Source organism: Amphiura filiformis, chromosome 9 (genome assembly GCF_039555335.1).
Source record: "Amphiura filiformis chromosome 9, Afil_fr2py, whole genome shotgun sequence".
NCBI lineage: Eukaryota > Metazoa > Echinodermata > Ophiuroidea > Amphilepidida > Amphiuridae > Amphiura > Amphiura filiformis.
The window spans coordinates 55,605,111-55,626,253 of NC_092636.1; the positions used below are offsets into that span (position 1 = coordinate 55,605,111).

General features: G+C 35.4%; 1 protein-coding gene across 1 annotated transcript in view; it reads left to right on the forward strand.

Annotated features, from left to right (window-relative positions):
* LOC140161194 (transcription initiation factor TFIID subunit 1-like) overlaps positions 1 to 21,143 on the forward strand; it is a 173,453-nt gene that overhangs the window by 59,400 nt on the left and 92,910 nt on the right. Inside the window, 10 exon segments of the mRNA XM_072184643.1 lie at positions 1,703 to 1,826; positions 2,508 to 2,687; positions 3,557 to 3,693; positions 7,263 to 7,437; positions 7,917 to 8,125; positions 12,627 to 12,754; positions 13,255 to 13,352; positions 14,196 to 14,288; positions 18,989 to 19,010; positions 19,013 to 19,140. Of these exon segments, the coding sequence (XP_072040744.1) occupies positions 1,703 to 1,826; positions 2,508 to 2,687; positions 3,557 to 3,693; positions 7,263 to 7,437; positions 7,917 to 8,125; positions 12,627 to 12,754; positions 13,255 to 13,352; positions 14,196 to 14,288; positions 18,989 to 19,010; positions 19,013 to 19,140 (1,294 nt within the window).

A 21,143-nucleotide genomic window follows, 5' to 3' on the forward strand; every position in this document is an offset into this window, starting at 1 on the left:
CCTCTGTAGTTATATTATGGCCATTGGCACAGGGAATTTCCCACTTACACACTTTAATCTGCTACAGTTGTCAATCAATGCAATCTTTGTTAGGGTCGCACTTGTGTGTACATTGTTATCTATTAGAAAAATGTTATAAACATAAAAGAAGCCATTTGTGTCTTCATCCTTTTCCAAACTTGGTCCTATTTATAAAAACTTTGTATTGAAATTAATGCTTTGATTTGTTTGTGTCCATTTATGATATATAGATTTTGTTCTTGTTCTTTAACCTAATTGTGACCGTACAGCACAAATGAATTGTAATTCTGAGTTACAGTGTAAAATGTTTATGAAGGTCGTATTCATCGGTACCTCAAGTTGGCGCGACATGTATCTCCTTTTAAACCAATCAATAATCCTATTGCTGAAGAGGATTATAAGCTTCTACCTTAGATGTCTATAGAATTCTTAATAGCTCTAGTCTTTGTTTGCTTTGGCTAAATCCTGTGGTGGGTTACAAAGCATTGTATTTTGTCTAGGTATGTATAACCAACAATTAACAATGAGAGGATATTCCTGAACCTTGTTGACTTGGGGATGATTTGAAATGATTGCCAATTATGACTGTTTGATATTTATTACAAGCAATGTGGAAAAAGAGACACATGTAGAAACCATAACCCTGCTTCTGGATATCGTTTGAAGTCAAATGATATATCATTTTAAAGCTTATGATATAAATTTTCTAAACACAAAATAAACCAAAATTCACTGGGGGAGGAATTTACGGCTCATTCATCGTGTACGGTCACAATTCATGGCTATTTTATCTAATCTTACTGATAAGTATGCCAGTTTTTTCCTTGCTTGAACAGTGCAGCCATGCCGCATGTGAAGTATGCATGCAAGTCATGTTACGCATACACGCTGCAGCGTGTTAGGACTATGCCGGTAATACAGGAAATATTACCTGTCAGTATATTAATGAAGAGTATGCAGGTAATACGAATTTTTATCCAAGTGGTATTTGACCAATGAGATTGCAGAATTCTTATCAACTAAAGGATAAACATCGATATTCTCAAGTACTTCTGATGTTTAGAGACCATCAGCTTTCGCTATCTTGTGGTTGAAGCTGGTAAATCAAATGCGGTTGCATTTCCCTTAACTGTTATGGGTGCAAATCTGTGTACTCGTCTCTAGGTTATCACATGATTTCTTTTATACTTTTATAATTATATTGATTTACCCACAAGATGGCTGTAAAGGATGTCATACTGACGACCTCTGTATGGATAAGAGTCAGTTTTGGGTTACTCTTTTAAGAAATCACCAAAACTAGTATCTTAGCGTGCCTTTCATTGAGGAATAAATAAGTTGCAAAACAAACGGTAGCCTCACTGACTCAATGTGCATTTTACCCATTTTATGCAAAACAGACAGAAAGAAACTTGAATATAATACAGTGGTAAATTTCGATAAATTTGAAGTGTTTCCCTATTACCCGCTTATAAACATTGTCACATTGTTAAATTTTCTCGGTTCTTCTTTGTCTGATTTCTTTTATTTGATTATTTCTTTCATTTTATTTTATTTGTCAAACTTCAGGGCAAAAGCGTGACCATGTTTTTTTTGAATACCTCGTGCCTCAATGATGAGAACAAACTTTCTGTTGCCGTAAATTAAATTTTTGTTTGTCTTTTGTTTGTTCTCCCTACAGAGTGCTTGCATCAGAAGAAGTCCTTTCTACTGATGAAGATAGTAGCTCAGGTGATGATAGTGACTTTGAAGAGATGGGAAAAAATATTGAGAGCATGTTGACCAACAAAAAGACAAGCTCCCAGGTAACTTTGTTTATTTTTGTCATGTTCCTCCTCATTATTTATTATTTGTATTGCTATTAATAATATATTATTATTTTTATTTTGCACTTACAGATGTACATTAGGGCAAAATTTGTTTTCCTTTGCGCTTTTCCGTAATATATTCCTTTCATATGCTAATATTGCAATTTATTATGTAACTGTTATGTGTATTATTTTATGTATTTTTGTTCAAATGTAGGCCTCAATTAATTAGCTTATTTGCGTAATTCAATGTTCCCCTAACAATTATATAAGGGCTCATATTGAAATACCCTACCACGTTTTCACACAGAAAGAAGGGAGGATTCCCCTCGCTAAGCGCGCGCCTCAGGAAAGCTCGGTCATAAAACGGATGGATTATATGCATCAGTGATAGATACACCCTGCCCAGGATTTTAACAAAGAAGGCTAGCACAGGAAAGCTGCAGGATGGCGCACACCTTCCTGTGTAAGGGAATTTCAATATGAGCCCTAAGTATAATTATTAGTAGCATTATCATTATAAAAAATAAATAAAAAGGAAACTGTTTCTTTAGTTTATCATTACTTCAGCCAATTTGTCATGAGTTATTACATAATTATATTTTCTACATGTATGAAGGAAATAGCCTTCATCATTGTATTCATTTGTATCTTTCATTCAAAATTTCTCCTGGTTAGATTTCTCATGAAAGGGAGGAAGCAGAGAGGAGGGAACTTCAGCGTATGTTGATGGGCGATGAGAGTTCTCGAGATGGCAAAGAAGTATCCTCTACGTCCAAAATTGGACCCGTGACTCCTGGAGCAAACACATCTAAGGACGATGATAATACCTCAGTTCACAGTTTTGCTTCTTCATATGTGAGTAGATGTTGCCTAAGTGTAGCTTTGTTTCTTCTTGTCATTACATAATAGTATTAACATGTATTATACATTGCGGTAGATACCTTATTTTAGATAAATTTTGCACATGTTGTTGAATATTTTTTTATAATATGCTAGAGTTAACAATAGCCCATGAGGAGTGACACAAGTCAAAAACTTATATAAGCACCTAGGCACTATAAAAAACAACCACATGGGCCAATCAGTGGTTCACAGCTGAAAACCAGAGGGATGTTGCAAGCCATACCCTCATTAGATAATGGATGAAGGGGTATAGTGATGATTAGATTTAGGGGTAGGGTTAATGGTAGTCTAAACAATCAAATGAATGCATTTGATAAGGCTTTAGACTCAGGTGCATTGGTGATGTGAGTTGGAGCCCCAGCACAATCTCTCTTTGTTCTTGTGAAATAATTGAGGCAACTTAAAATTTTCTTGGGCAAGGAACTAAATGCTTATTGTCTCGGTAATCTGTATGAGAACTCGGGGAGCTGGCCCTGGCTGTAATGGCCAATTGTGCACACTTCTTAGCTGCAAGATCCTGATTTAACAGGGGTGTGATTCTTCAGAATTTTTTCTGATTTCAGGATTTTTAGTACCCAATTTCACACTGTTTTTCAGGATTTTCTACTATAAGGATATTTCACAAGCTTTGAATCACACCCCTGTGATTATTGCTAAAACGGATTATGGTCAGGTTATTGATTGGGTATGGTATAGGGCTAGCGACTTCACAAACATGATGTAAAGGGTATTCGGCAGTCAATATTTTTATATAAAAATCCATTCCAAAATGGAAACAATTTTAATACCTTAATAATTGATACCACTTGTTTGCTATTTAGACCGGACGACGATTGAAGATATATCGTACATTTCGAGATGAAGAAGGGAATGAGTATGTGAGGGCAGAAACAGTAAGAAAACCAGAAGTGATTGATACATATGTACGCATCAGGCAAACCAAGGATGAGCAGTATATGTGAGTATCAACTGTAGTAAAGTCAATAAGTACACTTATTTATTGCTCAGTGCCAGAAGTGGGTAAATGCAATAGCTGCCATGTGTAGTTGCCATGTGTAGATGAGTACAATATACTGTGTGTAAATTTGCTAAATGTTCACAGGGCAGCTATTGCACTTACACGCTTCTAGCACTGAGTAGTTGTTATGCATGCTACTACTACTGCTACTACTTTATATTTATATAGCACAATACATTCAATGATGCAATTACATTATTTTTATATAGGCAGTACATCCAAGGAGCACAAAGCAATAAAACATAATATAAATGCACAAGGATAATTTAGTAATTAAAACAAGAATAGAATAACACTGAAATAGTGCTAAAATGAATAACCAAATTACATAAAAATATGAGCAAAAGCATGCACTTAGAGCCCAAATGTATATAAGGCAAGAAAACATGTGAGTATGGAAACATGAAATAAATTTAATACATCGAAAAACACTTAGTGGCAGTGGCATTTACTATACCTCATAAATATTTATTAGGTAATCCAGACATCTTATTGGTTAATAGCGCCAGCGTCCGAGTACGGTATTTTGACTACTTCCCCGCGCCTGTGCAATTACGCGAATGCGGGGAAGTAGTAAAAACTTCCGCACCCCTACTACCACACGGTGTCTCGACCCTGCGCGTCACCGTTCCTTCAGACGTAGCATTATGCTACACACGGCTATTCTGCAGATGCGTTTATCGTGAAAATGGCGTCTGCTGCAGTTATCTTGCCGAGATTACCGATGGATAATAATACACAAATTTGACGTTTAATGAAACAAAATGTTATTTATGGAAAGTTCAAAAGAAAATTAGAATGATATAGGTCAAAATGTAGTAAATATTAATTGAACAGAAATCCTCCAATAAAATCAGGTAAGCAAAATATTAAGCTTATTTACCATGCCGGCCGGCACGTTGACTAGTCATGCTAGCGTGTGTTTTGACTTTTGTTTACGATTTTACCGTGATAGTGAAGATATTTATGAGGTATAGTAAAACAAATACAACATGTTTCATTTCGGGGAAGTAGTCAAAACTACTGGTCCCTCGGTGTTGGATGATTTGACTACTTCCCTCCGCTGACGCGGGAAGTAGTCAAATCATCCAACACCTCGGGACCAGTAGTTTTGACTACTTCCCCTCAAAACATGTTGTATTTGTATAATCCAAGGGTGGGAAGCTACCCCCTGTGAGAAGCCTTGCTCTTGCTCCCCCCTCTTTCCCCCATGTGGGATGCTGGCCATCCTGATATTTAATTTTTGCCATGCTGTTTTTGTACTTTTTAGCACATTTGTGACCATTTTGTCACATTCCCCCTACCCCATGAAGGTTGCCTTACCCTCCTCACCCTTTACCCCCTCTGAACATGTCCTGGCTACACCACTGCTCGGTAGCCAATATATATCAATGATTAATTAAAAACATGCAAAACTAAATTACATTAAATATGAAATACTGTTAATCAAAGGTGCAAGTGCGAGAAACAAAATATTACTCACATCCTAGCTTTAACATCACCAGAAAATGACATGCTCCTGTGGGATTTGGTGGTAATCTCATGCCCAGTGTGTACTGGCTTAAATGATAATCTAGAGATATGCAGCCTAAAGACGAATTTCTGTGAAATTTGCAGGAAAAAAAATATACTGCCTTGCACAACAAAAGGTTGCAACTGACAATTTTGTCTAAAAGGCATTTTCCTTGCATGGATGGCTTTAGGTATTTAATATATATATACCTAAATTCTGGGGGCCACTCAAGTTTCAAAGTGTACACCTGCATGTCCAGAAAAACATGAAAAAATTATCCTTTCCAGAGAATGAACAAAAATCATGTGATTGCCTGTTTTCTAGAAATGGTTTTAGTGTACCCAACTGTGTTTTTTCAATTTTGTGTTTTCTGATTTGCATCAGGACCATCACCACCAAAGCATTATAAAAATGATAAAAACAATCATGTTATAAAGGTGTATTTTATCAAAAACCTGTAAAAGTGGCACCTTCAGATAAAATCCTGCTTAGAAGTACCTTTCAGATACAATCCTGTTACATATATGTTACAGGATGTTTTTTGCTGAAAAGGACAAATTCTGTTTACGGTATGTATTGAAAATCTCTGGTCGCAAATGTGTACACTGTGAAGAACACTATGTGTACACCATGAGTGCCCCTCCAGACTTAAATAATGTCTAAAACACACAATTTCAAATCCCTAACCATTTACAGCCTTTAAAATTTATGTGCATGTCAATGCAAATGAAACACAATGTGTTTCCAGTATCTTGGAAATATTCAATTGGACACAGTGTTTGAAGTAAGTCGAGTCCTCTGAGCAAAAGCCTGTGAAAATAATTTGCTACCCTGCGGGCCTGTGAAATTTTGTCGCAAAAGTCAGCCAGACTTTGCCATCCGTGTCAATGTCATGCATGGCATTCCCTGTTGTTGATTTGCAAGTCTGAAGTCTTACAAAGTGTCACAAATTGTGGACCATTGTAACATTCAAATTATAAAATTTGAGTTTGGGCCCATAAGAAATTGTTGAGGGCCCATAGATATCAAACCCAAGGGCCAGAATGGCTGAGTCTTGAAGATGTTGGCTTATTTCAAGCTTATTTGACAGCTGGCTGTATCCTTTTGTTGCATTAGGGCTGTAATAGTGTAAACACTAAGTATTGCAAATATTGACAGATACAACACCAAAGAGTACAATTTATTCTGACATATTTGAGCAAAACAAAATATTGAAGTGTTCTGTTTTGAATAATATCTTGATTGTTAAATCATTCATTTTGATGTTTACTCTTTAAAGATACGAAGAGTTCAGATGGAAAAGTCAATAAACATCACTTGCAAACTTTTTGCATTATGGCCAACAACATCTTACCTATAATTATAGCTTTTAATTGACATTTTAATTTTTTTTAAATCTGTTGATGGCACTGCTATCAACATTTAATCCTGTTCAATTCATGTAGAAAATTTTCCTCTTTTTTGTTAAAATCTTGCTGAAAACTGTAGCAAATGTTGAAATCCAGTTGGATTTGACACAATTTGACCATATTTGAGAAAATTTGTTTTGGAATTCCAAAATCTTTCACTCCTTTTTACACTATTTTGGATTACTTTGCTGGGTTTAGAATTGCTAAAACTGTTTGAATTTGGTTGGAATTCCAAATGGAATAGCCCAATGCAAAGAAGATATCTTACACTTCCCACAATGCATTTCTTCCATTTCAATTTTCTCTACTAATGTGCTATGTAGTGCAACATGGGTCGATTGTGACAAAAAGTAACTCAATGAACAAAGCACATCCAAATATTACAAAATATGTTGATTTCTTGACTATCAATCCATGTTTATCCTTCCTGTTCTCAACCTGAAAACAAAGGAAACCTGTACAAAGTAATAGGAGTGTCATTTGATGTTAATGAGGTGATGCATCATGTTGCAAAGGATTCTGGGAAGGGTAAGATATCTTCTCTGAGCCCAATGCAAGTCCTGATACACAATGTTTTTTTCTCTCAGTCGTCAATTTGCACTCCATGATGAGAAGCACCGTGAAGAGATGAAGAAAGAGAGGAGGAGAATACAAGAGCAGTTAAGAAGAATTAAGAGGAACCAGGAGAAGCAGGAGCAGATGAAGTTCCAACCACCTGCTCCTAAGAAAGAAAAGAAAAAGAAAGAAAGACCAGATCTGAAAGTAAGTTCTTAAGATTAAGTCCAACTTTTTCATTGAAATTTTTAAGCAAATAGAAAAATTCGCTTTTTATCAAAGCAGCTTTAATCTGCTATACTGAGCATGAAGTTCTCAAAGCCTTGTGGTTCTTGAAAAAGTGACAAAAAATAGCTAAAACTGAATTTTGATAACACAAGATATTTATAGATGAATTTTTGCAATGCATAGCACTTTTTGATATTGGCCATATTGGATTGATATAGTGTGGACCCAAACAACTTAAACATATATTAATTTACATTAACCGACACATACAAATTGAAAACAAAATATTCAAATATCAAGAAAAAACTTATCAAGATTGTCAGGATGCAAATCTTGCAAATTTAAACACCCATGTATTGGACTCTAATTGTTAAAATGAGTGGCCCTTTCATCATACACCAACATTATTACTGAATACTGTATTATGGATAAATACTCAAATTGTCTTTGTTTTACAGATGAAATGTGGTGCCTGTGGTCAAATAGGCCATATGAGAACCAATAAGGATTGTCCCATGTACGCCAAAGCCAAGGAGTCCAACCTACCATCAGTACAAGTTGCTATGACAGAGGAGCAGGAGGAGGAGGAAGAGAGGAAGATTGAAGATGACGAGCTGGTGAAAACAGAAGGAACTAAGATTGTGTTGGCTAAATCTGTTCTTAGTCAGTAAGTTTGAATTTTGTTGTTGCTTTTGCTACTGATATTATAGACGCTGTCAGCCTTTCACCATTGTGGGTAAAAACTGTTAAATCGACATGTTTGCATTCCCCTTTAGTTGTCGTGCATGTGAATCTTTGTACTTGTCTCTAGGTTATTACATGATTTTCTTTTATATTTGGCTGACAATGATGTCGCACTGACAACCTGTACAGCTTCTGCTATTGATATTATACAGGAAAATTAAAAATATCCATGTGATTTTGCTATGTTCGTAATGGTACTTCTCTATCTGAATGTGAATTTCTTGGGGACATATTGCACACGGTGTAAAGTACTACCCTACTTGTATTTTTTCCGACAAACACCATCTATATAATTTTAAAAACACACCACTTGAATATTAACAAGAAGTCTATTATGTTGACAGTGACTGTTTGAGTAGCTATAACAGTAAATCAAACAAAGTCACGGTGAATGAAATCAAAACTCCAGTCTCAGTGTTTATATGACGTTACCAGCTACAGCTAGTGCATACACTACATGATACTTGTCATTCACTGTGTCATTCGGTATCCCTTCTCTTTATATTAAACCAGGGTTGCTGTATCTCCAATTTTGGGGCCCAATTGGGTGGTTTTAGAAGATTTCTATCCACAATTACGACCATTTCTAGCATCCTCTTTTTAGGGCATAGTTCAATAGATATACACAATCATTTCCAAAATTTCAGTTGATTTGGTCATTGAATTGGCAGGTTACACATAATGGCATGTATCACATTGCCCCATATCAGTGCAGACAAAGGCGTACTAGTACGTATATGTACTGACGTCATGAATTTCCCACAATTCATTGAAGCTTGAGTGCTAAGGAACAAATTGTATGTGTGGATTTTTTTATATCATGTGTCTGAATAAAGATATGCCGGAATTTGTATTGATTACGTAACACCCCACTCTTTAACGATAAATATTTCAAATTTGACGTATGATTTTAGAATTTTGACACATACAATTTGTTCCTTAGCCCTCCAGCTTTATTGTCTGAAAATGTAAGCCTTGCACCTGTTAAGATAAACTGTCCCAGACGATGATTCTAAAGTCTTATGTATTTCTTTATAATGTTGCAATGAATTGTGGGAAAATCATGACATCAGTATGTACAAGTACTTCACTGCATATAGGCCTCTGTGTTGTAGTTTCCATCTGTCGACAGTGGGAAAATAAAAATTGGAAGATGTCTTTGTCAAACGACCAAATCTGCAAGAAAATCTGTGCACATAAACATTTAACTAGGTTTCTAATGCCATAAAAATCAAATTTTTGTTGAAGTTAACTGGGGGGACGTGGCTGTTGGTCATGCAGTGCTCATTTAAATGGAAAATCGGGTCAAATTTACGAACTCTGTCAATGTAATTGGTACTTACCTTATGGGAATGAAAGTTTCAGAGAGAATTGTGTGAATTTTTGGTATATTGCCACAAGATTTTCGCTGATTTTGTGTTGGCAACTCTGCATTCAACAGGTTTTCCTCCCAGCATTAAGGTTTTCATAGCAGGTTACTCGTAGATGCTTTCCCCGCCATTTAATTTCCCAGTAGATCTGCAGACTGTTAGGTAGATAGATAGCTTTGTTCCCTGCTATATTCCCCTGTGTTGAACTTTTGTGTGTGTCGAAGTATGTAATGAATTCTATCAGAAAATATAATAGAGGGGTGCAAAACGGTGTGAAATTTATCTTCTTGCTGAAAAAGAAAGTGTTGCTGTAAAATTGAAAATATGACTAGGGGAAATTGGTTTTTTAATGTCAGTTCATGCCCGGTATCTTTTAAAGAATGTTATGTTAGGCGAGGAATTAGAGCATGAACATGATCCCTTTCTTACCTGTAAACAACCCGGATAAACAACTTTGTAATTTGGGACCTGCTCCCATGAAATCCGCATAAAGTCGGGAAATTATAATTCGAACATTATGTCTAAATTTAAAACACTCAGATTGTCAGCTTTAAAATGATATTTCACATACTATGATTACTCAATCTTTGGTCATACAAAATACATTTTTAGCTTCAAAATTCTGTTGTTTTTATTGATTTTGGCATGTTTATTGGACTGTATCTCAGATAAAGCCTTGGCGACTTTGTCCATGCTTTGTGGGAGCAGGTCTCGTACTATGTGGTTACATTGTATGTCCATATTATGTTAAATGTTTGTTTTTGCCAAAGTATGTTATCTTTTGTATGAATATGATGAAGTGGGTGTATTCTGATATTCTAATTTTGATGTAAGCTGCTTGGAGAAAGAAAAATATTTTCTTTTACAGAATTAGAGTAAAGAATTTCAAGTGATATGGGAAAAAACATGTTTGTTAAATTGTGACATGTTTTATCCTTATTAAAGCCCAGATTTTGTATCTTGTGACAAGTGAATGATTTATTTGGAAAGATTTATATTTATGTGAAGAAAATGTCAGAGAATAACTTATTCATGTGCAATTTACTGAGTGAATGAAAAACAAAATTAATAGTCATAGTGTGCAGTGGGTTTGGCCCACGCTTCTTATTTCCGATCCACGTTTCTTATCAAGGCAGGCTTTATATACTGTCATTATGCAAATTATATGTGAAAAACCGTGATTATACTAAATAATATAATAAACATTTTAATTCATAACTGTTTTTTCTTTCTTCGTGCAAGAATTTAGTTTTTGTCATACAATTTCTTACCTCGTTCCTCTTGCTCAACAAAGCAATATCCCCTTCTTCTAGAATATAAATTATGAACAAAGAAAACAGCAGTATTGATGAAGTTGAAGCCCCATTCAAATACATGTTGCTAATCTATATACTGTCAGTATATAGATTACAGATTCATGTAAATGCCTTATTTTGTCTTAAATACACAGCTGTCGGCTGAACCGCTATGTTAGCACACCTATGACAATGACAAAGGTACCAAAATCTTAATTTTGATGATTTTTACGATCGTCCGGATTAGCAAATCAGTGAATGGGCCTTTAATTTACCCTCACTTTCTAAAGCGTGGGCTGCGCACTATGATATTATAGACACTTGTATAAATTTGTACTTGATTATAAATGAAGTGAGAAGTATTGAAACTTGATATTTAAATAAGTAATTGGTAAAGGTATTTGACTGAATAGTGTATAGAATGATGCTTGTTAATCCTTCACTCAGTCCAGAAGCTTTAGAATATGAAAATTGAGGAGGACATTTTAATTACTTTTTTACGCAAACTTTTTATTTTAGGTGTTAATTCACACTTTCGTGGACAAGATAAGCAAGCAATATAAAGACTTTTACCTCTATGCTGTAGAGCTTATTTTTTGCTGTAGGAAAGCTTCTCTCATTTTTTTCTTCAAATTTTCATCAAAAACTAAGGATATGTGTCAGTTCAGTCAATTTTCTTTTCAAAGTTTTTCAAAGTTTTTGGCGACTTTGGAGAACCACTGGACCTATAAAAGCACATATTTAATATAAATGCATGGAAAACCAATGCATCTATGAAAATAATTTTTTTTTTTCAAATTAACTATGAATGATCCTAGCACCAGTGATTCTTTAACTTTGAACAAAAACAAATTTAAATTTAAATTTTTTTTATCCGATATGATAATCGGTTGAGCCCTACTTTTAATGAATATTTCTAATAACAAGTAAAATTCAAAGAAACAAACAAAAATAACCTCCTTCATATCATATCTAGTTTTTGTAAATTGATAAGAATAAAAATTATACCGAACAAATAGTTTGTTATGTTGTCCAAAAAATGTGGGTCAAAGCCATGTTTTTTATGATTTGCTCAAAAACTGAACATTTTTACTAAATCTAAACTCACAGTAGTGTGGAGAACAACTTAGGTCCTGATGGGACCAGGCTCAAACCAGACCAGGCCCAAAGCAAAGCGTAGGTCACTTGAGGTCAAAGGTCATGTTGGAAACATTTTGAAATTACTCCGGATAGGTTCAATAATAATTAAATTGTGAATAATGATAAACATAATTTTTCACAAGGTGTGCCATTACAAATAATACAGGAGACAAGCAGAAAAAGTGATCCCGCCCGGGAATCGAACCCAGGACCCCAAGTTTACAAGATCTGTGCCTTAATCACTTGGCTAGAGATGCTTCGTGATTAGACTGGTTGAAATTGAACTTATAAGCAGTCACTTATTTGCCGTCGATCATGCCACTGTTTTTCCATGCCAATAATAAATTCAGTCAATATGCTGCTGTTCTTGTTAACTAAGTACTTGTTTATCTGCTAGCTATTTGTGATCATAATATGAATTTATTGACCATATTTCTACAAAACTGTTTTAGATTCAATCTCTTGGGCCATTATGTTTGCTTGTTTTCTGTTGTTGTTGATATAATGGAAAGACAGAAGCAGACAACCTTCCCCTGGCTTTCAAACTCAAATCCACTCAATTTCAAGACAATTGCACAAACACCAATTTTTCTTCAATCTCATCTTTCTTTGCCTTCAGCGCTGACAAGATCCGCAGACAATCTCTGGTGCTACGTTTCCCCAAGGAGAAACTGCCTAAGAAGAAGAAGAGGCGTCGTCCAGATGAATCTCAGCAGTCGTTAGATTATCTCAAGGTAGGATTGGGAAGTTGATCCACCTGCTTGGGAGGGGATTAGGAGGGATAATCCATCTTAATCCATTGCCATAGGCAGCTAGTGTCAATGACATAGCAAAGGGTATTTTGTTTCTTGACAATTCAATACCTGGGGAATGGTATGAAATCGATAGTGCCTGAACCCATCTCATGTGAATGTCCATAGGGTGAGCTCTTATTGGTAAGGGTCTTGTGCTTGAGAATTTACATTTGTAGAAGTAATGGTTTCACAACCCAATAAGATGAATATGGTGAGCAAAAATCTCCACAAAAAGAACATTTAATGATTTGTTAATTTTTTGGTTGCAGATTTTTGCCCTATACATGCAATACATTGAACGTTTTTGTGTGTCTTTAATTTCATGGTCGTGACTGGATTCACAAAATTCACAAAACTAAACCTTTCGTGAAAATAATTAATAAATAGAATATACATTTCCCTTTATCTTCAATTTTTAAGTTGTAAATATTTCTTTTGTTTCCTTTCAAACAGCGCCTCATCAATCTAACAAGCGTCGCCGAGCTGACCCACATGTGACCTTGAGTACTATGCTGGAGGCCATTCTCAATGATATGAGAGAGTTACCATATGTAAGTACCATTTTCCCTGAATAAGTATATTGCTTGATTATGGTAGATTTTACGTATTTAAGTATTCACATACATTTGATTTGTCAATCAATCTTTGCATTAATCCGGTGGTTTGAGTAGTGAAAAATTCCCATCAATATACCAATTTTTCACAAAATTTGGACCCATCGATATACCAAAAGTCACAATTTTTATTCAAATTTAATAAAAGTTTTTACATTTTCCCCAAATTTCAAAAGTTTTTGCTAAAGACAAAATTGGGCTGATTTCAAAAATAAAATTGAGACAATTTTGAAAAAAAAAAACCAAACCCATGTTTTGCGATTTTGCGGCATATCCCGGTTTGGTCATTTGTACTGAGTATCCTCCTGGGTATTAATCAACCAATTCTCTTGGCTCATACAACCTCAAAATAAAACAAATTTCATTTCATGATGTGCACAAAAAGACTAAACACATACAGTGAAAATTGAACAGTGTAAGTGTACATGCATGTACACGTATACACAAAAAATATATTCAAATTTGTCTTTGAAAAAAAAAAAAGATAGTGTGTTTAGTAATCAGTTAACTACAAGAAATAAAGCGTGTGTATCTGTTATGTTTGCCTACCATTGGTAATTATTTCAGAGATTGTTGGGACAAAATTATGTTACATTTCAAATTTAAAGTATTCATATTAAAAAACAAAGTTCTCACAATTTACATATTCTGGAGGTTGGTGCCCTGAATGTTGGGTATTTATACCTTTTTGTGAACTATATTTATATACTACCATTAATGTGGCACTGAGATATGTGTTTTATTGTTTCATTGAGTTATCATTTTATTCCTCACCCACAGACACAGCCATTCCATGCACCAGTAAATCAAAAGCAGATTCCAGACTACTATAAGATTGTACAGGAACCCATGGACCTACAAACAATCAGAGAGGTAAGCATCCACCAGACACAACATATCTGTGCACATGAAATCAAAACAGGTGTCCAGTATAAAAAAATATGTGAATTGTTTGATTTTTGATAAATTCCAAACCTATATAACTTGTGCAACATGACTCCATCCATTAACACAGAAAGACCTTTTGTGCCAAGGTACTTTGATGACAACACATTTTAGGAAATTGAGTATTTTGGCATGAGTTGGATGAGTTTTGACCAGTTTTGAATTTTTTATCCCCACTCCCATAAAATTTGACCTGAATTGCAAAGGAGTGACAATTTTACACCCACCCACATCTTATTTTGCACCATCCAAAGAACAATAATCAGCAAAAAAATACTTTTAAACCACACATTGGGAATTGGGAATTGAGTAATTTCTAGAAAGTTGCAGAATTTGGTAACATATACCCCCCACAAAATTGCTGACAGCACTCAACCAATACGTTCCTTGTGCAATGTCTGGATAGAATTTGTGATATTAAATTTAGTTTGTTTGAAATATAATTTTTGTTCAAATGAAGCTGAGGCTTTTTCGTATCCCTCAAATGAAGCTGAGGCTTTTTCGTATCCCTCCATGGTATATCCATCCTAGGTTTGGATCATGTTCACTAGGTTCACTTGGACATGATTATCACCTGAAGAGGCCAGTTGGCAAAATTCTGAAGTTGTCCCCACAATCGATGATGCCCCTGAAAATATCTTAACAGGGCAAATGAGTGTAAAACACAAGAAAAATTGCATTTTAACTCTTATTGGATTCAATATGAAGGTTGGTCTTAAATGAACCTTCAGGAAGACAAATTATTTTGTATAATATTTATGTTTTTTTTATAATATGTTTGTAATTGGATGAAATAAACAGAACTGAACTGAATTGAAGTGAACAAAACAGGATTTTGGGTTGATTTTGTATTGGCAGTTGCTCCATAACCAATTACAGGCTTACAGCAAGCTTTGCAAATAGCTATTTGTACAGGAAATTTGTAGGAGGACTCAGACTCAGACTACATCATTGACAGTACTGTAGCATCATAACCCCCTCCCATCAAAGTTCAAATTTTGAAATATCATGTTGAAAATTGCTGTAAAATGGCAGGTGTCCCTCAATCAGGTTCAGTGCCCCCCCGGCAATCTAATGATTCAGGCTACATGGATATTTCTGATCACTGATAGGAATTCAAACAAGTAATTTGGACTACTACAAGATCATCTAAGAACCTGGACCTATTTCTACAAGCATGTAGAGAGATGAGAATACAGCATGGTTCATCAAAGTGAAAGGCCTCTAAATCGACTCTGTTATGTCGTTTTTATTTTAACTGGTTGGTGAAGACTGATATTTTCATCAAATGTGTTTACCTTGTGTGGGTGTACCATTATGTTTGGCATATCTATAAACAAATATTTTCCCAATTAAATTCTCGGCTGTCTCTCAGCAGGAATATCTATATAAATATTACCGGGTGTTGATAACAAAATTGTCTGTGCTTGTGAATGGTTGAATTTTATACCTTGTGTTTACTCAATTTGCTCAATACATATGTCATTAGATGTTAGAGCATCAAATGAAATTATTTATTTTTGTCTCTGTTTTCTTACACTTTTATCCCCGCTCCCTGCTGTCTGTCTATCTATCTGTCATTCTGCCCACTTTTATATCTTTTTATTTCTCTGTCTGTCCCTCCTCCCTCTTGATCTTGATAAATTGTTGACTGCACAAAATGCCCAAAAGCAACTCTTGATGTGCAGACACCATGCAAATGCTAATTTTTGTTGAAATTGAAGTCTTGCAGCTTGGTCTTGTACAACTAGATGGACGTTACTAGCGTCCGGTGTAGAGTGTTCCATTGGGGAATGGTGCAGGGGTAAAGGGATTTCCTGTAGCAGTCCTTTATTTGATTCAGGGATATTATAATTGAGATTTTGCGATGAAAGGGTGCATGTAGTAGGGAATTATTTGAAGATAACTGATATTACTTTGGTTGAGTCCATGGGTTTCTTTGAATATGGTGATAAGTCTTGCATGAGTTTGCAGGGTGTCCCAGCCAAGTTGTTGCAGCAGTGTTTGTGACGCTATTTGTAAGTGCATAATCATTCTTCACAAACATTGTGGTATGCCTTTGGACTTGTTCCAGACTGTCTTCTTATGGTAATACTCCCAAATTGGACTATCAAATTCCAGTTTGGGTTGAACAAGAGAATTTTCAGTTTTAAATGTCCGCAACTTTATTTAATTTCAGCCTGTTTTGGGTACTTTTTGCCCAATTTCGCATGCTTTTTCTGGGTTTTTTAGGAAAGTGCAGTCTCATGGTTGTTTTATTGGCTATATCATTATTTTTTTTGGTGAACTGTTCATTAGTTTCTTTTGATGTGGCTGAGAAAATTTGTTTGCCACAGCCTCCTCCTTCCCTTCTCCCTCCTCTCTCTCTCTCTGACCCTTTTCTCTCTGCCTTCCATCCTCTCCTCCCTCTCTCTGTCTCCCTAATTGTCTCTCTTCCTCCTACTTCCTCTCTCCCTCCAGCGCTCCCCTCCTCCCTCTCTCTCTCCTGTTTAATCTCTCTCTCTCTCTCAAGTTAAATTTAAGATGTCTGTAATTTCAACAAAAAAAATATATGTGGACATAAACCAAAATGACAGCTGCTACTCAGTTTATAGACTAAGTAGCCCTTCCTGTGACCTCTGTCATTATAAAACCCACACACAGTCTGCTGTCAACCTCAAAATATACCAGACAGCTCTCCAAATTGACGCGACTTTAACTAATAAATTTTATAGTATTTGTGATGATAATGTAAAGGGATGGGAACAAAATGTTACAAGAACATGTCTAATATGGTAGGCCATGCTGAAAATGCACATAGGTTTTGATTTTGACTACTTTTTGCAGATAGGAGGTTTGATGGCAATGCTGAAAATGGAGGCTTTGATTTTGGCCATTGTTTGCGATGGGAGGTTTATGTTTAAAGGTCAAATGCACTTTGGAGGTTTTATGATCCAACTGACCTGTTTGTTTGTTGATCATTTGGTTTGTGAAGTGAAAGCGAAAGTGTCATTAAGAAAATAAATGATAGGAATTTTTTTGACTATCCTCTACCGTGTGATAGAGAGCAGGCAGGGCCAATATTTTGAGTAGTGGATGCCAGCGCAGTTGTCTGTCTCATGGTAGAGGATAGTAAAAACAAAAATTCATATTGTTTATTCTCATTCTTAGTCCGTTAATATTGTTTTTAACTAAATACTGTTTTATTTAGCAAAAATTAAGTTACAGTCATGAAAAGTTCCCTTTTTCTGAAATAAAAGAAACTTGTTTACCATTTTGTTGCATGCACTGCAATCTTGTTCATGCATTATGCTCTAGAACGTGTTACATATTCGACAAGCGTCATCCGCAGCTCCTGCCATATACCGTGTGTTAGACAGCATGCACAGCCACTGACTAAGCCACAAACACTGACTAAAAATGTACTTTTATCACTGTAAACAAACATAAAATTTCTGTCCACCAACTTTGAGATCATAATAGCCAATTTTTAATTGTACCAAGTGCAAAAGCCCACCTTAAGGGCAGAGTAATGGGAGAGAACACGGATCTTTTCGAGCATCATTATTTTTGAATTGTATGTCCAAAGTATATAAAACTATACATTTTTGGAAAGGAAATGAGTCAAGGAATCCCATGGTGACGTCAGATTTGTTCAAAAGTCTCGAGTTTTTGACAAAATCACAAAAATGCACTTTTTTACCCCAATTTTTTTGTGACAACTTACAAAAAAATCTGTTCGGAGTAAAAAAAAATTAGTTAGTTTTTCATGGAGAAGAGACATGAACTTAGGGAAGTTTTTTTTATTTTTTTGAAATTTGTCACTTTTGTCGAAATATTGCAAAAAACATGTGAAAAAAGCAATTTTGTCACTCTATTAAGCTAAAAATTGCACATAATGGTGTATATTTTTGTTCAAAACAAATATTTTGAAAAATGAGAAAACCTTCCCTAGACTTTGATGTGCTCTAACGATAGTGCAAAAGGTTTACCTTTTGCTTGCATATTTTTCGAGTTATCTTGTCACAAAAATCGTACAATATTGTTAAAAATGAACTCTGAGAAATCGACGTTTTAGTAAAAAAATGTCAAAATTATGCACAAAACGTCTTAATATTTTAAAACGGCAAGACTTTCACGCTTGTAAAAGCTGTATCTGGTTATTTCCTAAATCCAAAATAATTAAAAAATCTAAGTGGCTTTTTCACTGCAAATTTTTGTTTTGTTTACATCACATTTGCTGGCGTTAATAACATAACGAATGCGCCTTACTGCGTTGCACATACGCGCAGAGTTGCGCCGCGTCACACGACGCGAATCGCGCGCGTAATAACAATATTTCGCATTCGCGCATTGCCGACTCATTATTTCCCGCCAATTTACTAAACTGTCTTGAGCCATGTGACTTTTTAGAGTTGAAAAGAGTGAAATAAATCAAGCAAAAATACAAGTAAATATTAGGAAGTTGTATTTTTATCAGTTTCAAGTGAAAGAATACATCTTAGTGTTGATAAATATCACGAAATCTCAAATTCGGGTGTGGACGAATGTGTCTCCCCTTACTCTGGCCTTAACTAGTGTATGCTTACTCTATAAAATTCACTTGCATAAATGCTATTAACTTGTTGAATTTGATTTTTTTAAAACAGCGTGTTCGTTCCAGGAGGTATCAGTCCGAGATGACTTCCAAAAGGATGTGCAGCATATTGTTGAAAACAGTACAACGTATAATGGAGCTAAGAGCGCCCTCACAATGACTGCGCAGAATATGATGTTGCTCTGTAAGAAGAAATGTATGGAGGTAAGTAGATTGTGAAATTGATGTGTCTTCTATTTTCCACACAGGCAAGTTGAAAAAAGATGAATTTCTTGGGTGGTTTTAGTCATTGGTACTTAACTACTTCCGGACCAGCTCCAGACTGACCCTCGCCGCTCAGTTAGATCTCACGACCTTGCAGTTGAAATTCCAAGATCTAACCTTGTTAGTCATGAGCGGTCTTTCATTCCATCTACAGCCCGCACATGGAATTCACTCCCGCCTCACATTCCTGGAATTGTGAAACGGACCAGCTTCAAAAAGGAGGTTAATAGCTATTAGCTATCTAGGCGCCAACCCGTCAGCTTTATTGTAATGTTAATAACTATTAATGCCTTGATATGTCTTGACATAAAAAAAACCCCAAAAAACAAAAAAAAACCAGAAAATGAAGATTAGGCAAACAAAATGAGAATCAATATGATTAATTTTAAATCTGTTATGAAAAATAATTAGATATAATTTGGATTATGCCAAATGATCAACAAAAATCTGCCAAATAATTACCCTTCATGATAAGTTGAGATTGGTCTGAATGCTATGATATTCTGCACAAAAATTTACTACTGGCCGGAGAAAGTATTCCATCGCTTCAAGTATATGAAATTGTTTAAAACATTCATTTTACCATGTGTTAATACCAGTCTCCTTTGTATGTTATAATTAAAACTTAACGTAAAGCACAACATAATCATCCCTTTGGATGTGAACATTTGAAAGATAGGACTACATGCAGCAGTAGATTGTTGTATTCTCCCACATACAGGGTGTCCCAGAATGATCTATACCGGGAAAGATGGAATTTTTAGGTATGAAGGGCATGTTGAATGGTCATATTGTTTTGCATTTTAAGTTCTACATATATTTAGCTTTCTCAGATTTTTTAGATTTTAAAATTGGACGTTTCTAGTAGAAGTTATAGAAGATTGCGTAAAATGGTGAATTCTAAGTTTTGACAACGCAACCTATTTTGAAAATCTGTAACATTACTAACCGCTCAGCACAAAGTTATTTGGAAAAAGTTATGCAGGTATTTTAGTTGTGCCCTGTTCACATTTCCACTAAAGAGCCGATATATATCTATTATTTATGACGTGACGAAGCAATCATTATATGGAATTAAGGATTTGTGGCCTAATCCCATTCTCTCTTTGGCGGTAGTTTTAAGTATAGTTATTGTGGTGTGAGGTCCATGTCATTTGAAATGCTTGCAGAGATCGAACTGGTTGTGATACAGAAAAGACGGCTCCTCAATTTACTGTACAGCAGCGTGGATTTCTTTCAAAATCTTACTGGCAAACCGGCAGCTATGTTGAGACGCAAAGAAGATTCATTAGACGATAGTGTATAACGTAAAGAAGTTTGACGAGCACGGAACTGTCAGGAATCGGCAGAGTGAAGCTTCTGGTGCTCGTAAAACTGTAAGAACTAGAGCTTAACATTGCAGCTGTCCGGCAAGCTTTAAGGCTTAACCCCAACAGTAGTTGTCGTCGAAATGCTGTGCCAAACATCCACGTTCTTCATTTAATCATATCGTGCCATTTTTCAAAGGTATTTTCATCGATTTTACATTATTGCATGCCACGCCAAAACAAATAAAGGTAGCGGGCTGAAATTAACAGAATAAGTAGTAGACATGTCCATCATTATAATGCTGGTATCAAAAATAGAAACACTGCCCGTCTTCTATTTTTAGTTATTTTTGCAAACACGGTACAAATCATTCTGGGACACCCTGTATTGTGGTATTGATGAAATAGAATTGATTTCCAATTAATATTTGAAGAAGTGAATCAAAGGAAATTTGGCTGAAGCAGGATGCAAACAGGTGTTTACTATACTATAGTAACAGGTATAAACAGGTGTTTACAAAGAGTATTTAGTTCAAACTTACGACACATTTGAATTCCCTGTACATATCTTACTTAACCTGATTTCACCCTATGGACAATCATTATTAGTTCAATATGTATTCAATTGCTTATATT